Genomic DNA, 17721 nt, shown 5'->3' with positions numbered 1-17721 from the left:
AAGTCCGAAAGCTTCCGACGCGAAGAGAGAAGAAACGAAGTGGCCAAAGTGTGGGAGAAAACGTGAAGAATGGGGCCCAGAAGAAAGCAACATACACCTATGTACATATGTATTGAAAGGAGCTGGGCATCCCACTGCCAGAGCAAAAAGAAACACAGATATACTCGCATATGTATTGCATTTGAAAAGGAAACTCTGGCGAGCTGAGCTCAAGTTCAAGAATGTTATGTCATAAGGCGGGGAGAGAGCGCAACCTGAGGTGGTGGTAGTGTAAGTGCAAGTAAGCAGCTCTCTCGCAGTAACACACACATGGGCAGGTATTCCTCATCTGATCCCCTTTCGCTCTCACTCGCCCTCTCTATCGCCGTCTCCCTCTGCAGCCCTACCCCTTCCCCTCCCCCCAACGGCGTCCCTTTTCCCATTCTTGGCATGTACTTGCAGTTTAAGTTGTGCAGTCTGCCCTGACGCGCCTCGTTTACTGCCACAGTGGTACAGTGGTCACCCGATAAAGGTGGTCCTTACAAAATAGTGATCTGCAGGGAGTTTAGATTTATGACTAAAAATAGGAATTTTTCAGCTCCCTATAATTCCCAACTAGATTACATTCTACGTTTTACACAATAAAGCTATTAGTTTCCAGCTTTTTCAGTTGTGTGAAGTCCATTTAATATTTAATAAACATCCTTTTAGCTTTGCTCACAAAATCGTTTTTCGGAACAATTCCTTCCCAAGGGCGCCCACTGTATGTGCACCGAGTGCGCTGTGTATCTACTGGGCTTTTCGGTTCGTGTTCTGGGCCTGGGCAGCGAAATGTACGAAATGTATATAATTAGCGCATTTATTGACTAACTGCCGCTTGCAACACAAAATGCTCGTGGTGATAGGAGGGAAGTACAATAATTACTTGGCTTACTGGCCCTGCTAAGTGCACGGAAATTCGCTGTCATATATCTGACGTAGGTGGAACCTGCTAATACCTATGTACATATGTGTGTATGTATGTACATATGTGCATTGTGCACGATGCTTGGACATGCGATTTCGATTTCGATTGACAAATGTGCGTCTGCTGCAATTTTCCACCGGCTAAGCCAGCCCCCAAAATCTGCATCCCCACACGGGCTGTGGTGGCGTCTCTTTCTCGCCTGCTGCAGCCTTCTCTTTCGCACAGCTAGGGGCTCTTTCTTTCTAGTAGCACAAACATTGCTGGCATTTCGATTTTAATTTCTTAATTGAATTTGTTTGGGGGCGCTGGTGCATGTGTTGGTTTTGAGAGAGACCCAGAGAACGCTGCTCGCCATGTTTGTTTAATTGTTTAATTAAATTAAATGCGCCAAGTGCAACTCTTGCATACCTAGGCACTTTGTAACGGTCGCATTCGCAGATGTATCGCTGGCAGCGCTCGGTAGGTGCCACATTTTCAGGTAAATGTATGTATTCCTGGCGATGCATGTATGTACATATCTGTATCTATAACATCGGCTTTATGCAACAGATGTTAGTGCATGTCGAACTGGGGACTTTCATAACTTACTATCTCGTGCGCCGTTTTCTTATTTCTTATGTCATGCGCACCGCTCCGTTTTAAAGGGTACTCAGATACGGATACATATACCAATGCAGATACAGATACAGACACAAATACACACATGCGACTGCACTGGCGCACACCGAAGCTTATATAGTGGCACATACTGGTGTATATACCCCATATACAAATATATAACTGCTCGCCCGATACACACACAGCCATGGCTTGCACTTCCACAGGCACAGTCACCACCAACTGTTTGCGCCCACTTTTGCTATACGCCAACGAAGGAAACTCTTCTCTCTCTGGCACTGTGGGGAAATGAACAAAATTGCATTACAGCTAACGAGTGAATTTAGTTATAGAATAGAAATTTGCAAAGAAAATCGGAAGAGGTGCCAGGAAACGTTGTTATCTGTCAGATAATGTAGAATGCCTATCGGACCTGAAATCACCATGTTTTTGTTTCGGATGTAGGTACTTCTCGACTACTTTTAATGTCAAAGAACATTCAAAATTCATTAAGAAAAGCATCATTACAGCATCTCTTATTTTTAATTATTATCATCCTTTTTAAAATTATGTACGTTTAAGGAAGTTTTTAAAAATATAGAAAATTGATTTAAAAATCTTCTAAGCTCAAGAAACATCTGTTAATATGTTTGTTTTCTAAGATACCAAATCAAGAAATATATTTTTTATTAAGTATACGTAATTTATGACCAAATTAGCCGAAAATGTCCTTGCCACTAAAAATAAACCAACTTGTACTCAGTAATGCCCGAAATCAGTTGCCTGTAAGCCCGATTTAAATGAAGAGACGTATTTATATTCCCTGCGAGAATATATATTTTTTTATAGTACTTGATGTGCGGACCTAGCTTAGAGCGCATCTATTATAGAATGTGTATACTTTGGGGAGAAAATACAGAGAGTACATAGTGGGAGGGCAACATTTCGCCAGCACTGTGTAGGTAGGTGCTGATTCAGTCGATTTTACTGCTGCTGCTGCTGCAACAAACGCCCTTACCCTTACCCTTCCGCTTTTTGCAGCGCATGACTGTAGTAGGTGACCTTGACAGTGAACTTGAAATACATGCTACAAGGATTCGCTCTGCCTGTCCGCATGTGTTTGTGTGCGTGTGTGAAACGCCGTGGAATGGAACGGTGACCAAGAGAGAGAGAGAGAGAGAGAGAGCTTTCGCCAAAGTGCAGCTGTGTGAGGGTGGTGAATTGGCTGTATACCAGTATATAGAGTGCAAATGATTCATCGCTGCTTGCGACGCGTTGTCTGCAGTCGGTGTTTGTAAAATATGTGCCAGAAATTTCGCTTTCATGTTTCGCCTATTGCAGCAGGAACGCAGAAACAGAATCGGGAAACAGAAACAGAAAAATGAGAGCCAGCCATGAGTAGCTTTTATGCAACGGCAAAGCTAACGGTCAGCATATGTTGGTCGTTGCACTGGACGGACAAGTGAGCCAAATGACTCACATTTGCATAGCCACTTCCACTTCCATTTTCATTCCAATTCATATTCCCATTTCCATTTCCACTTCGATTTCAATTTCATTTGCGCTTGCTATATTCTTGGCCCATTTCCTGGCCCACAGCGACTTTCATATTGTGCATTCAACTTTGACATTTGGGGGTTTATAGCACTTTTATGGGGGTGGGGTTGGCATTTATGTGTATGTGCTGAACCCTCTTCAATCACTTCCCCTTGAAGAGAAGACCATTGCACATTTTCTGGCAGCGGCTTGGCAACGTGGCGTATGAGCAATATTGTGCCATTTTCTCATATTGATGCACGAAATTGCTGTGACCCAATTGTTGATTTAATGGCAAAGCTAATCACTTTTCTCGATCAAAACTCAGTTAACGGGGAGCCCGAAAATGGCAAGCGATTTCCATAAACTTTGCAAGTTTCAGCGTCAATTAATCAAAATGCATTTCAAGCATGTAGATGTTATTTTCAAAACCAATTAACACGGACACTCACCCTCAACCGCTGAGTTGCACACACCGACGTGTAAGCAAAATAAACACAGGAAAATGCTGTTGGAAATTGTTGCTAAAATTATAAAATAGACTACGGAAAAATGCGGTGAAACTGAAAATGGTATCCGTGCGATAACGAATTCGTAGGCAAGCGGAGATGAAAAGATGCAAACGTGGGCAGAAAACATGCGATACAAGCTGTGAGTGCACTGAACAAAATTAAAAACACTTACAAGTTAAATACTTTAAAAATGCATCGATGATAAAGTCAATTTTATATAAGAAATATTAAATTAGATATTAGGTAGGATATGTATATTCTTTGTATAAGTGTATATATATTGATACATATGCAGTCATTCTTTTCGCCCTGTGTACATTCAAATGGAAATGTTTCTGCAGGCACCTGTGCAGTTTGTCAGGTGGATTAGTCCAAAAGGCAAGAGAAGCCAAAAACATGAAATTGCATTTGAAAATCTAATTATTTTCGGTAGTTTTCCATATCTGCCAAAAAGAGCGAGCGACAGAGAGAGCGATAGAGTGCACATCACATGAGCGATTTGGTTTGTATGTGTATGCGGTAACCTTGAGATTCTTAGTACCTCGCTGGAAAGGGAGGGCCTGCTTTAGAGGGAGCCAGAGATAGCCAGAGAGAGAAAGAGAGAGAGAGAGAGTGCGAGAGTGGGGGAAATGCAATTTGCCAATTGCGCTTGTGTGCGTTCAAACTTTTCGCTTTGGCACATTTCCTTGCGACGTCAGGCCATCTCGCTCGCACACTCGCCATCTCGCTCGCCAAGCATCTTGTTTTTGTTGTTTGTTTTTCGCTCGGTGTTTGTTTTTTCCCTTTACTTTTTCGCTTTTCGAGCGCAAATGCAATTCACGTTCAAGGCCATGCCAGAGATATATGTACCTAAATAGAAATATATATGGTTATATATAAAATAGTGTCAATGTGTTTGTGCGCATCGTCAGTTGTCAACTATTTTTCAGTACAGCCACAGACACAGATACAGATACGAATTGCACACGCACACAGCCGCAAGTGCACACAATCAATAAAATGCAACTTCTCGGTTTTATCTCTCTTCCGTTCCTTTCTTTTCTGTCCCCTTTCCCCCTTCCTTTCTTATCGTCGCTTGTCTTTCCACTTCGTGTTTGCCAAACATTAAAAAAATAATCTAAAATACTGCAAAGGGAAAACGGAAAGACTTTCAGCGCAGCGCATTTCCTAATAAAAATCAAGGAAAATGCTAACTTAGGCAATAATGTTCGATTCCTTAGTAGCTAAGTTTAGTTTATTAAAGTGCACTTTAGAAAATATTTTAAAAAGCTAAGTATTTACGTTCTACATGTATATACTATTTATATTTCACGTTTATATTTAATGTATATGATAAGATAGCATGGCACACACGGGTATTGTTTGGGAGTACTCTTGAAAACGCGCTGCCAAGATTGGAATGAATAATTTTCCAGCCCACTGCATCATGTATTACTAGTCATATGGCTCATCCCCCTTGACCACGCCCCCCTGTATTATATAAATTGCTGTCAAATGGCAATGAGAATGGCATGCAATCAAGCGTAAACAATGTAGAGAAATATACCAATTATGGCAGACGCTAAGACGTGTAGGTTAAGTGGAAATTTTCTTATCAATCGAATGCTGCAGTTGACCTATGGCGTCTTATTATCGACTTGCGAACTACTCTAGACAACTACATTGTATACGATTCAAAATATTTAGTAGCAAAGCCATTCTACTTATCAGCTACAGGTGTTTAATGCAGAGAGAGAACGCTATCTCGACTAACAGATACCCCTTACTTATCGAGATAGAGAAGAAGCAAATCGAGAGTTTTCGAGATTGCAATCGAGCGCCTAGCAACGACCGTGTTTGTTGCACACGACTATCTGACGTCAATGACAGGGTTTTGTAATTTGTGGGCGTCAGAGTGGGCGTGGACCCCTTCCAGAGCTGCAATCTTATAAGGTTTATAATGTTTATATGGCCCATCAAGAAGGCATCTGAGAAATGTTATGACTTGGCTTGCAAACTTAATTATTAACCTTAAAAAAGGGGGTTGCAGATATAAAGGTTTCTTAAAGAGTAATTGTTAAAGGTAATAATAGGAAATATGATTTTCTATAAAAAATGTCCTTGGAATAAGGGTTTTAAGGCGCATATGTGCATATTAATTTACTTTGTGTGTGTGTACACTCTATACTCTCTGCACTTGGGCGTTTATTCAATCGCATATTAGCAAATCAAGCGCATTTTTATTGCACATTTGCGTAATTCGCACTAAGCGTGTCCAATTAAAGTTTAATTGGGTATTGTATTGGCCATTGCTGCGGGGCTTTGCATTATTTTCGCCTGAAAATGTGTCAAGGAAATTCCGCGTTCCTTGCCATATGGAAAGCGAACACGGAAAATGTTTTAGGCAGGCGCCGTTGGAATGCAAACAACACTCGATGATGAGTATTTCTATTTGGGGGGCAAGGTCATGGTTGTGGAGAGATGCTGCGTCTCTCTCTCTCTCTCTTTCACTCTCTTGCATGTGAATTCCATTGGGGTCGGGGAAACACCCAGTTTTCCGGGCGTGGACGTGGCCACAGGCGAGGGCGTGGGCGTGGGCGTTGGTGTGATGCAGTAGAAGACGCAGCAGCAGCGACAGCAGCAGCAGCAGCTGGCTCGGCATCCTGCAAAGCCATTGACGTGGGCCATGGCAAGTGACCCATATGCGTCACGCCCGTCGACTTCCTGGGCGCTGCTGCCAGTCAAAAGCACTGTTCTTGGCCATGTTATCGGGTTCCTGGGTGGCCTTCTCCTTGTACCCCTTCTCTGCTGGCCACCTCGTCTTCCTGTCCTCGATGGCACTGGTAACTTGATGGCCACTCGCCGCTAATTGCATCCTGCGGCGCTTGTCGGATGCATGCGAAATGCCATTTGCACTATAAATGATTTGGCCAGCGGAGAGGGTCTAATCCTGTGTGAGCCGGACCAGATTTCACCAGCTGTTGGTATATTTTATTCAATTTAAATTGTTTCCTATCGGAGTTTTGCGAACTGATTCTTGATAAGCAATTCAATTTGTGTATGAATATTTGGGTTAGTTTTAAAAGGTTATAAGAAAGTAGTATATGTCAATAAATAAACTCGACTTAAACGATGTACTTACATTTTGTAATAATCTTTAAAACTTATGTGCAACTATTTAAAGATCTTACATTTCAGTTATTTGCAGCCCACTACAATTTCCTAATGAATTCTATTCAAAAATTAAGCTGCTTATTTTTTGATTTTGACTTTAGTAATTTTGATGTGTATTAAAAGCAGTCAAATATTAAATTAATATGCTTTTCTGTTTATAATCCCAAAATTTGTTTTCATATTTGTCTTTTTAATTTTATCATAGAACCATGATATCATGTCTCTGGAAAGCTTCAAAATTTCATCAACAGAGGGCGTAGTCAAAAGCTCACCAAAAAGCTCACTGGGGAGTTGCCATCCTGATTTCTATAGATTCGCCTTTAGTCAACAATAAAGTAGCAATTACGTTACTTTCAAAATGAGTTAACGGAAATTAAAAGATTAGTCAAATAGGGATAATTCTTCTTTTTTAGCTTGGTTTTAATTTTGTTTTATTGGTGAATTAGATGTAAAACAGACGACAAATATAAGTAATAGATATTATTTACATTCAATGCATTTCGGCAGTGGTATCTTAGGTTTGCCTTATTAGTTTCAATTAAAACAACTTTTCATAATATTATTTTCATAATATTGTATTGCAAAAATCCACTGGAGACTGATATGGAACTCTATGCTAACCTGTGAGCATTGGCTTGGGGTAAAAAAGCTGCTAAGGAAACTCCCACCCCTATTCATGTTACGCATACGCAACGTGTGCTGCTGTTTGACAGGCAAAATCACAGCGTGATTGAAAAATTGTCATTGAAATTGGTCAGCGATTGCCGCAAGTCAAGGCAAGTTGGAAAAACAAACAGATGAACATATGAAGGAACCAAACCGATAATCAAAGTGATATCCGACCGAGTGGCATTGTCAGTTGAGTGGGATTCAACTTGGAATTGGAATTGTGACAGTTTCGCCGGGGGAAAACTGACCACATGTCAATGCAAAGCAACTTCAAAGCGACGAAATGACGGACGTGGCTAACGGAGTGGGCGGGGTTGGGATGGAATGGGTGGGGGGTATTTAGGGGGGGCGTAAATGCGGGCTAATGGCAGGTAATTGAGGAAAACAATTTCGCATTCGCATAACTGGTAAATGAACAAACCGTTGCTGCACTGTGTGTTAGCCAATTTAATTGGGCGGGAATTCATAAGCGAAATAGTTTGTCGCACGGGGTGGAAATTGAAAACGTTATTTGAATGCCAAATGACAATTAGTATTTGCCGTTTGCCAGGGCCAAGAGGCCATTTCATTCCATTTTGCTGACAACTTGGGCTGCTTTAGGCCAACTCACAAATCAATTGTGGCCCACACGAATGTGAGAAATAGTTAATGGCCAAAGCTGAGACGTCTTTGACCCCTCAAAACGGCAGTTGAACTCGGAATTCTCAATTTTGTGCACTGGCAGAAATTATAACTAATTCAGTGGGTAACAGAATTCTGCTTTATAACAAACATTCAATATCATCAGTATAAAACTAACCTTATTAATTATTAATATTAATTCTAAATTACAAGTGAAATAAACTCTACTGATTAACAGTGTAGTTATTATTGTGCATACACTAACCCCTTAAGGTTTTTGAGACTATTGAACTGAATTTCTGTCTCTGCATTTTTGCATTAGTTGACACGCCAATTAGTGCATTTATAATTCATGACGTGGGTTAATTGCTGCACTTAAACCCAGCAAAACGGCCAACTATTGGGGGCTGTAATTCCCCTAAGGCGAATCCAAACCTTATCTCAAAACGACAGATATCAGATAAAGTTCTTCATGATAAAGCGCGAAGAAGAGAGCGACTGTGAATCAGTTTTGGACGCATCTTCGCAATGGTAACCACACAGCGGACCAAGGAGATTTGCCAGATTATACGGCTGAAATCAACTCAGGTGTTCCTGGTGGCCGGAACATGTTTGGTAACGGTGATGGTCACATTGCTGTGCATTGGCTTTATGACCAGGTACGAGGTGGAGAACGAGGTGGCCAACGTGGCGGATGTGGATTATTGGAAGGATAAGGTGGCGCCCTCGCAGAAAATCTGGTACGATAATGCCATTGATGAGCTCAACGAAGCACTCAGGCCCACGGACTCGACTTATCCTAGAAACGTGAGGATATTTGTGGTTCAGGGAATCGACGGACGAGACTTGGCTGCTCTTCGATTTCCAAACAGAGATATCAGCCGAGGCAACACCAACTTTATTTGGGATCAGTTTCCCCACTTGGCTCGTTTGCAAAACAGCTGTAGTCAGCAGTTTCCCTGTGAAGTGGCACGAGTTTCCAGAGCCTTTTGGTCGGGAATACCTTTGGATCAGGTCCCAGAAAGTCAGGAGGATTGCGGCGGGGCATTTAATGCCACTCCAACCTCGATAAGTATTCTACGGCAGGCTCAATTGGCTGGCCTGCGAACTGGTTTTGTGACCACTCAAAGGATTACGGGCTCCACGGGAGCTGCTTTGGGAAATGCTAAGGGCAACTTTGAATGCAATGAAAGGATGCCACGGAGTGCCATTGAATCCGGTTGCCAGGATATAGCCCATCAGTTGATCTCTGGTGAAACTGGTAAATCACTGAATGTACTCATCGGTGGAGGCAGGCAAATGCTGAGCAGTCTGGTGCCCAAGACCAAATACGATCCAGTGGATGAGCTGCTCTGCGAGTCCAACGATGGACGCAACCTGCTGAAGGATTGGAGAACCCAAAAACTGAGGGAGAGCAAAGTCAATCCAATAATATTCGATTTGATTCAGCGTAGCGATGAGCTGGAGTCCTTAAATGCTAGTAGTTTTGACTACCTAATGGGTGTGATGGCCAATGGGGATTTGAGTGGTAACTCAAAGGCCCCAAGTCTGAAATTAATGGTGGAGAAGTCTCTGCAAGTGCTTGATAAGTATAAACAAGGATATCTACTCATAGTAGAGCAGTTTATAGCATCGAGCATGGTCAAAAGAGAGCAGTTGCAGCTTTTGAATGATACTTTGTTTAGTCTTCACAAGGATCAGGAGACTTTAACTCTGGTCCTAATGACCAATGCCATCTATACAAAAGCAAGCCTGGATGTCAGCGAAGAAACTGAGACAATCAGCCTCCTTCCGCAGATTTTTAATGAATCTGAGGAAGCTGAGATCCAAAAGAGGATGTACCAAATGCCCTCGGAAAGTTTACTTTTTGCGCAGGGTGAGTAAACGATTTTAATGGTATTCTATTGTATATATATTCATTTAGTTATATTACAAAAATTATGTTTATTATTGAATATTTTCAGGCCCCAAGTCCCCCATTTTTCACGGTGTGAGAAAGGAAACCTTCCTGGCACATGCAGTATCGCATGTCCTTAGCAGAAGTAGAACTCGACCTTAGCACACTTCAGATATATAAAAGCATATGTAAATATATTTATATAGAATTGCAATAAAAGACGTGCTTATAATTTGATTGATTTATTAAACTTTAACTAGGGATCGTTGATTCAATGCTGCTAATAGTTGGTAAGTCACATGATAACATTGCCGCCGGACTCCGCAGTCGTCGCCGTGGCAGTTGCAGTTGCCGTTGCAGTTGCACTTCCCGATGCATTTCCACCTGCGGCCGAGGGAGCCACCCAATTGAAGGCGTGGCCAACGGAGGACACCCCGGAAGCAGCAGCTGCCACTTGCCTGGTTGTGGTTGCTGTCGCTGGAGGTCCTGTGGCCGTCGTTGTTGCCGCAATGCGTGGCACCGGCCGCAGGACATTCGTATTGGGATTGGGTCATTTGACGGGCAGCGGAGGCATCAAAGTTTGGGCCACATTCGACAGTTGCCTCAGGTGATTGGCCTGCACGTATTGGAAAGCCGAGGATCGCTCCAAGTGCTGCGATAGGTAGAACTCTCCGAGGGAGTAGAAGCGCCGCTGGTCGAAGGACTGAAAGGGAAATCCCGGAAAGCGTTGTCCACTCGCATAGCTCTTACCACTTGGAGGCGGATAGATGGGCATGCCAGGCGCGGGGCGTGGCAGGGAGGCATAAGGAGCGGCGGTTGGGACCGCCTGTCCAGTTGTGTGCTGCAGCTGGACATGATCGGGCAATTGGTGGCCACCGATGGCCAACTGCTGCTGCTGGGACTTGAAGAAATCCAGATTTTTCAGATTATCCAACATCTGATGGGAGGCCTGGTGTTTCTTCAGGTAAGCTTGACTGTTGATTGTGGAAGATATGGGAGAACATTTTAATTGAACTGCCTAACAATATTTAAAACTTTACTATTTTAAATAACGAGTAACTAATAAAATTGTATAGTTTATCTCGAAAGTCTTGCTATGATGACACAACTCACCGTCGGAAAGTCTTTCCGCATATATGGCAAGGATAAATGCCGTCGCTGGCATCATCGCCGCTCCTAGTCGCCGCCTCCTGAACCAGATCGCCCGTCTCCACAACTCGTTTCTTGGCGGGATTAGCGCCGGCCGCATCCGCCTTGGGCTTGTGCCATCTGCGATGGGAGGCCAGGTTGGCCGGGCAATTAAAGACCTGCGGAGGAGGAAGTGTTTTAGCCACCTGGACAGTGAATCCTCCCTTCTGACTTGAGCACCAACCTTTTCGCACTCGGAGCACTTGTACTCGATGTGGACGATGCGGGGACAGCGGTGCTGGGCCAACATGAAGGCGTCATCGTAGACGGTGCGACAGAGCTGGCACATGTAGTCGCCAATCTTGTTGTCGATGCTGGCCAGGATGGCCTTGGCCTCCTCGGTGATTTCGACCACATTGAAAGCCGGATCAATGTCACCTTTGCGCACCACCAGCTCCTCGTCATCCCGCAGCTTGCGAATGATGGTGCCGGACACTGGGCTTATGGTCTCCTCATCGATGGCCATGTGTTTCCGCAGCTTCGACCTCCTGCGCTCGGCCTTGTGGGGTCGCGATATGGGTGGAGGTGGAAGTGGAAGTGGAGGTGTAGTGGGGATAGAACAAGACGGTGGAGGCGGAGGAGGAGGTGGAGGAGGTGGTGCCAGGTTGACGGAACTAGTTGCCACGCCACTCAGATCCGTGTAGGTCTTCCCGCTGTTGCTCTGCACATCCGCCAGTTCGCTGACCTCCACATCTGGCTCCGGAAAATCCCTATCAAAGAGCCTGGCCAAACCATTTACCGCCTGGTTGTGCAGCTCCTCATCCTCGTACAACAATTCGTTGCGTTTCAGGGCGGTGGTCTCCATTAGTTGGGCCTGCAATCTTGTGGCCACCGGGTCCACCGCCTCATCCTCGTCATCGTCACTGCCGAGGACATCGACAAAGACCTCCTCCTCATCATCATCGTCGCCATTATCGCTGACTTGTACCTGCTGCGTCTCATCGTCGCCCTCGTTGACTTCCTCCGTGTCCGTGGCGTACTCGTTGTAGTCATGGGAACTGACAACTGTTTCATCCTCGTCCTCGGTCAGCACAATGGTCTCATCCTCCACGTAGATGGGCGAGCTGACGCTCGATTGACCCGCCGGAATTTGCTCAAAGTTATTTTTCGTCCCGTGAAAATGACTTTTATTAAAGGAAGCGCCCTCCAAGCTGCTGCGTGTGGCATATGGCTGATGATGTTGCTGCTGTGGTTGATGTTGCTGCTGTTGCTGTTGCTGCTGTTGCTGTTGCTGCTGTTGCTGTTGCTGCTGCTGATGATGATGCTGGTGAAAGTAGCTCGGCTGCATTGTCAGGCTCGAAGGTCCTGCGGCTGGGAGAACTGGAGCTGGAGCAGGAGCTGCAGGACTCGCCATGTGCGGACGCCACAGGTAATTCTCCTCGGACATTAATCTCTGGCGCTTGCGAGGCGGCGAGGGCGTCGACGGTGGAGTAATTGGCACTACACTGGCCGCAGCCCGCAGCGAAAGATCCAAGGGGGAGAGCAGCGAAATAGCCGGACGATGCTGGCCAAATTGCGGAAATGTCTCGTTGATTGCTGGTAATGCCCGGCACTCCACGAAGTGCGTGGTGGCTGGGTGGCCCTGGAGCAGGGCGGGCAATGGCTGATGCTGCACCGCCTGGAGATGGGAATGTGGGTGAGGATGTGGATGTGGGTGAGGATGTTGGTGAGGGTGCTGGTGCGTCGGCGGATTCATGTTCATCATTTTTCTCCCCTTTTCTATTGCGTTCTAACGTCAACGTCTTGGTATTTCATTTGAAGTCAGTAATCAGTATTATCCTTGCAAAAATAAAGTGTCAAGTGTTATAGAGTTATAGTGTTGGGCTTTGGCTTTGGATTGAAATTAAGTTGAATAAAGTTTCTCAAACAAACAGGATTAAACATTAAAGTATGCTTTTTAAAAGAAGGAAAAACAAAATATTTTATGTTCATCTTTATCTACGACTATAACTATAAAAGATGATCCGAAAAAAAGAACTCTTGATTTATAATATAACATTAAAAAAGATGATCAGAAAAAAGGAACTCTTGATTTATAATATAACATTATAAATTGTAAAATTTACCTTTTGCATCATCTAACACTAGATATACTGGATATGTTTGATATTTGAATGCACTTTTTATAATTTCAAAATTTTCTTTATAATTGATAGTACAGTTTTTGTAACTATGGCTGTATTTACTATGCATTTAAGTTAAGCACTTCACATAATTTATTTGTTTGCTTGGCTTTGATTCAAATACTCAATATGTAGCTGCACGATTCGAGAAAATTTCGTTCGAAATTAAACTATAATCGGAAAACACCAGAAACTTTTCCTTTAGCCCAAGGACTGTGCAGTTAACTTGTGGATTTTCCGTGACACGCAACTGACCCGCGGCAGGCTTCAAAGAGAACTGAACGGCGTAGGGTCACCTGTCGCAATGCTGCTAGCTGAAATTGGGTTTGAATGCGAAGCCAATGAAAGGCAGTAACCACCACCCACCGCCACCCATCCCCCACCCATTCACCCCCACCACCCACCACCCACCGGGCACCCGCACCATTGAACGGGATGTGGATGTGCGGCTCTCGCTCGCACCTTGCGGCGGAATCCGGAGCGGGCTGCTCTGGGATTCGCCGGGCGGATGACATGGCTCGACCATCCCACCACCGCGATTCACCCACGCGCACGGGAGGCGCATGCGCAGCCACGCCCCCTGATGCAGGCCCACCAGGGGGCGCTGCATAATGTATCATCTGTTGCTCCACTGGGGGGCACGCCTATTGGCAGCCCTCTCCGACTTGCCACGCCCCCCGTCCAAGGCCCGGAATGGAATGTCATTGAATTGCAGATGAAGAATTTCATTGCACTGCGTTGGAGTTTCAGCCACCCACTCCACATGGCCCACTTGTGGGTGGCTAACGGGGGGGCGGGGGGTGGAAAAGAAGGTGTTTCTGCTTGGGGCGTTGACAGGTGAGTGCACCTTTTGTTGCCTGCCCCATGTGCCCACCAGCAGGCAGTGCTCCGTTGCTTCACTTCACCCCCGGCATCATCATGGTCAGCGTTGTTCAGACATTTTAAGAACCAAAGGATTCTTTTTGTGGTTTTGAAAATTTAATGTAGCTCCCCTCTTGCATTTCAAGTGAGTTTCCAAAATGGCGTCAGCTTCTGGCCAACAAAAAATTTGGGAAATCAGTGGAATTAAACCAGGGCTTCAAAGACGTCAAATTTAATACGCAAAATTTAATAATACCAATGTTGAAAAGGTTTAAAATATGCTACAAAAAGTGCAATTGTCTTTGAAGTGATAAATCGAATATACTTATGTACTTACAATTTAAAAAATACTTTATATGGAAATTACATTTTTTACTTTTCTATTCATTGATTCTTTTAATATTTCCTGCTATAATTATACTTAGCAAATCGGTAGTAAAAGTCGAACCCTCGAGCTATCCTTCGATATCCAGCACTGCCTTCAATTGCAGCTGAATGCAATTAATTAAGGAAACGGTCTACAAAAATCTAATTAAATTGTTGCGTCGCGACGCCATCGGAAAACAGCCTCGTGCGCTGCAGCAGCGTGAAAAACAATTCCGACTAATAAACTGAAATTAAATTACGAACTTTTATACTCCGTCGCACAGCCGACTGCACAAGTGCCTTGCCAGCCCAAAAAAGAAGGAGAGAACTCTGAGAAAAAAACGTAGATGGCTTATTAAGTTTTGAGCCTGGCCAAGATCTGTTGTGGCAACGAGGTCAACAAGTTTCCGTTTGCGGCTTTTTCCCGGCCCCCGGCTAATTGTCAGCTGCTCCGGGGGAGGCAGCTCATTAGCATAGCTCCATGGCCTTTGTGCATCCAGCCGCCGCCTGCTCCTGACACTCGTCCAAGGAAATGTTCTTAACGAGAGCGCCAAGCAGTTAGCACTCATTTGCATGGAGATTTCCACGGTCTAATTGCCCAGGTGGTTGCTTGTCGGCTCGTCCAAGTGTCGGATTACATACGTAACAATTCGGAGCACTCCCCCCACCCCAGCCCATCCCCCTCGTGGCCTGTAGTCTCGAAAGAGGGTGGATTCACGAGTTTGGTTGGTTGGTTGACTTGCGGTCGACGGTGTCTGTTTACGCGGCGAGGGTTGGGTAATGGGCTCTTAATTAGCCTCATATGATTTTTGAACATGGATTTGCGATTTGTGGAGATATGGAGATACCGCAAAATGCACTGAAAACAAGCATTTTTTTTAATAGAATTAGAGGATTCATATTAATACTATATTATTGTATTATTTTTGATATTTATTACAGTAATTTCCTATGTACTGTATTTTTTCCGAGTGTGCTGCAATCAGTTTCAGCTTCATTGGCTGCGAATAGCAAACGTAAATAAATCGATCTTATCTACTTACTAAGCAGATAATGCTGAAACGGATATATATAGTTCACCAGCGATCGATTCCCAGATTAACCTCGGCATAGACTTCCACTTCGCCCCGCCAAACGCCATCTGTTTTCACGACGAACCTGAGTTTATAGAAACCATTCGGCACAGGAGCTTTGGATATCATGTCATCATTCAGAACCATTTGGCTAACTATTATGTCATGCTGCAAATGAAATCATTTATGCGAAAAAATGTAATTACGTTCAGCGTATACTACCAACATTGAAGGGACACGAATGATTTAAGTTGCTAAAGTTCTTTATTCCTTCGAAAACTAAGTCGGCGAATGGATAGCGTTTTCGGTGTTTGAGAAAATGGCAAACATCTATGGTGGCATTAAAGAGGAAAGGCCTGTAGCCGCTGAATCTCCGGAACATGGTTAGCACGCACTTGAAATGATTGTTTCAATACAGATATACAATAGGAATGAGTTAATGAGCTAACATACCGTCGTGGATTTAATGGGCAGCTTGTGAACCTGGGCATGTAGATTGAGACCCACTATGCCGCGCCCCAGGACCTTCAGTTCACAGAGCTTGAGCTCGCAAAAGGACCTTTCGTAGCATGTACACTTGACATTTGTAAACTTGAATAGAGCATTTGAATCACTGAGTAACACCATAATGACCACATATGACCACATACGACCACAGCCTGGTGCCATTTGTTTCTAAACACTTGACAGTTCATTGAGTTGAATGAAGAGTACGCTTCATCGGATTTGCGAATATAGTGATTATATCCGTAACTGGTAGAGAATAGGGGTATACCTACTAGATTCGGTGAATCTAGCAGGAAGTTGAATTTATTATTAAAGAAATTGTACACCGGGTATTTGATAGTCGAGACACAGGCTCTGCTTTCATGGTTGCAATTAGATCGCCTCAATAAAATCAGTGACCTATACCTGAAAATAAATATGACCTATCTGCATACCAAGAACAACTAATGTGTTCACCTGTGTACCCTTAACGATCATATCCCAGGTTAACCTCTACGTGAACTTCAACCTCGCCCCGCCAAATGCCATCTGTTTTTAGGACAAACATTAGTTTGTAAAAACCACTCGGCACGGGCACTCTAACGATCATATTGTCATTTAGTACCATTCGGTGCACAATTATGTCATGCTGAAAAGTATACAAGATTTATAAAACCATTAGGGCATAGAAGTATTATAAAATTCGGGCTATACCAACATTGAATGGGCAGGAGTGATTGACGTTGGTAAAGTTTCTTATGCCGTCGTATACTAAATCAAAAAATGGATAGCGTTTTCGATTTTTGAGAAAACTGCAAACGTCAACGGTAATATTGTAGAGAAACGGCCTGTATCCATTGAACTTTCGGTATAAGGATAGAATGCACTGAAAAAATAAAAGCACAAATAAATCAATATGCATATGTCAGCTGTTCGATATAGTCTTATTATAAATATCCGGCTTGCTTCGATTTATCCACTTCCTGCTATAGAAAGGCAACTTTTGGGAAAGTTTTTATTTAGATAGCCATACAGCTGAGATACTGCGAACAGTCAGATATTAGAATATACTTATTTAGAAAGTATTGCAAAATCAAGGCAGGCAAGGATAGAATGATAATTGTACATACCGTCGTAGATTTAATGGGCAGCTGATGGGTTTGGGCATGCAGATAAAGACCAATGATGCCGCGGCCCAGGACCTTCAGTTCACAACGCTTTAGTTCGCAAAAGGACTTCTCGTAGCACGTACACTTGATGTTCTTAAACTTAAGTAATGCGTTTGAGTCGCAGAGTAGTGAAACGATGACCACATATGACCACACTCCGATCGAATTGGCTTCCAGCCTCATTGTTGGCCAACAGTTGACAGCTCATTGAGGTGTATTTAACATTTTCAGATTGCCGAGGCACATGCTGAAATGCCTCATTAAATTCAATGGTTAATAAAAGTAAATAAATATAAGTATAATCAGTACTAAAACAAATGCCAACCTTCGCTGCGTATAAGTCAGTGTGTTGAAAGTTGTTAAAGTGCAAAATGGTCCATTGAAATTGCATTTTGCTTAATAAGGAACATATAGGGAACAGCTGAAACAACTAAATTTTCTGTATAGCGATTGAAAGGCACTCTGGAAAAACATTAAGGACTTCCTGCAGGCGACGCAAAGGACAAAACGCTATTGACAAACCA

The 17721-nt window shown here is 43.7% G+C and overlaps 4 protein-coding genes across 6 annotated transcripts; 1 reads left to right on the top strand and 3 right to left on the bottom strand.

Moving 5' to 3' along the window:
- The first annotated feature begins 1265 nt into the window (after positions 1–1265).
- Positions 1266–10430, top strand: LOC122620628 (alkaline phosphatase). Of its 3 annotated transcripts, none has more exons than XM_043798193.1 (4): positions 1266–1405; positions 8357–9910; positions 9999–10119; positions 10192–10430. In XM_043798193.1, exons 2-3 carry the CDS (start codon positions 8563–8565, stop codon positions 10091–10093), a joined length of 1443 nt encoding a protein of 480 aa, XP_043654128.1. In that variant the 5' UTR covers positions 1266–1405; positions 8357–8562; the 3' UTR covers positions 10094–10119; positions 10192–10430. The 3 variants fall into 3 exon arrangements, with proteins under 3 accessions (XP_043654128.1, XP_043654126.1, XP_043654127.1); XM_043798191.1 differs by lacking the exon at positions 1266–1405 and adding an exon at positions 1896–2004; XM_043798192.1 differs by lacking the exons at positions 1266–1405; positions 10192–10430 and adding an exon at positions 1896–2004 and having other exon boundaries at positions 9999–10138.
- Positions 10431–10481: 51 nt separating this feature from the next.
- Positions 10482–12824, bottom strand: LOC122620627 (PH and SEC7 domain-containing protein). The gene is made up of 3 exons (XM_043798190.1): positions 11304–12824; positions 11045–11238; positions 10482–10905 (listed from the first exon to the last, which is right to left on the bottom strand). Exons 1-3 carry the CDS (start codon positions 12822–12824, stop codon positions 10482–10484), a joined length of 2139 nt encoding a protein of 712 aa, XP_043654125.1.
- A 2721-nt stretch (positions 12825–15545) lies between these two features.
- On the bottom strand, positions 15546–16358 carry LOC122618949. The gene is made up of 3 exons (XM_043795544.1): positions 15996–16358; positions 15769–15936; positions 15546–15710 (listed from the first exon to the last, which is right to left on the bottom strand). Exons 1-3 carry the CDS (start codon positions 16209–16211, stop codon positions 15546–15548), a joined length of 549 nt encoding a protein of 182 aa, XP_043651479.1. The 5' UTR covers positions 16212–16358.
- A 157-nt stretch (positions 16359–16515) lies between these two features.
- LOC122621840 lies at positions 16516–17380 on the bottom strand. Its single transcript, XM_043799830.1, has 3 exons — positions 17159–17380; positions 16747–16914; positions 16516–16677 (listed from the first exon to the last, which is right to left on the bottom strand). Exons 1-3 carry the CDS (start codon positions 17378–17380, stop codon positions 16516–16518), a joined length of 552 nt encoding a protein of 183 aa, XP_043655765.1.
- Positions 17381–17721: the final 341 nt, after the last annotated feature.

The sequence above is a fragment of the Drosophila teissieri genome, chromosome 3R (assembly GCF_016746235.2).
Source record: "Drosophila teissieri strain GT53w chromosome 3R, Prin_Dtei_1.1, whole genome shotgun sequence".
Taxonomy (NCBI): domain Eukaryota; kingdom Metazoa; phylum Arthropoda; class Insecta; order Diptera; family Drosophilidae; genus Drosophila; species Drosophila teissieri.
Note: the sequence above shows the minus strand (reverse complement) of the source record. Positions and strands in the feature narration are given on the sequence as shown.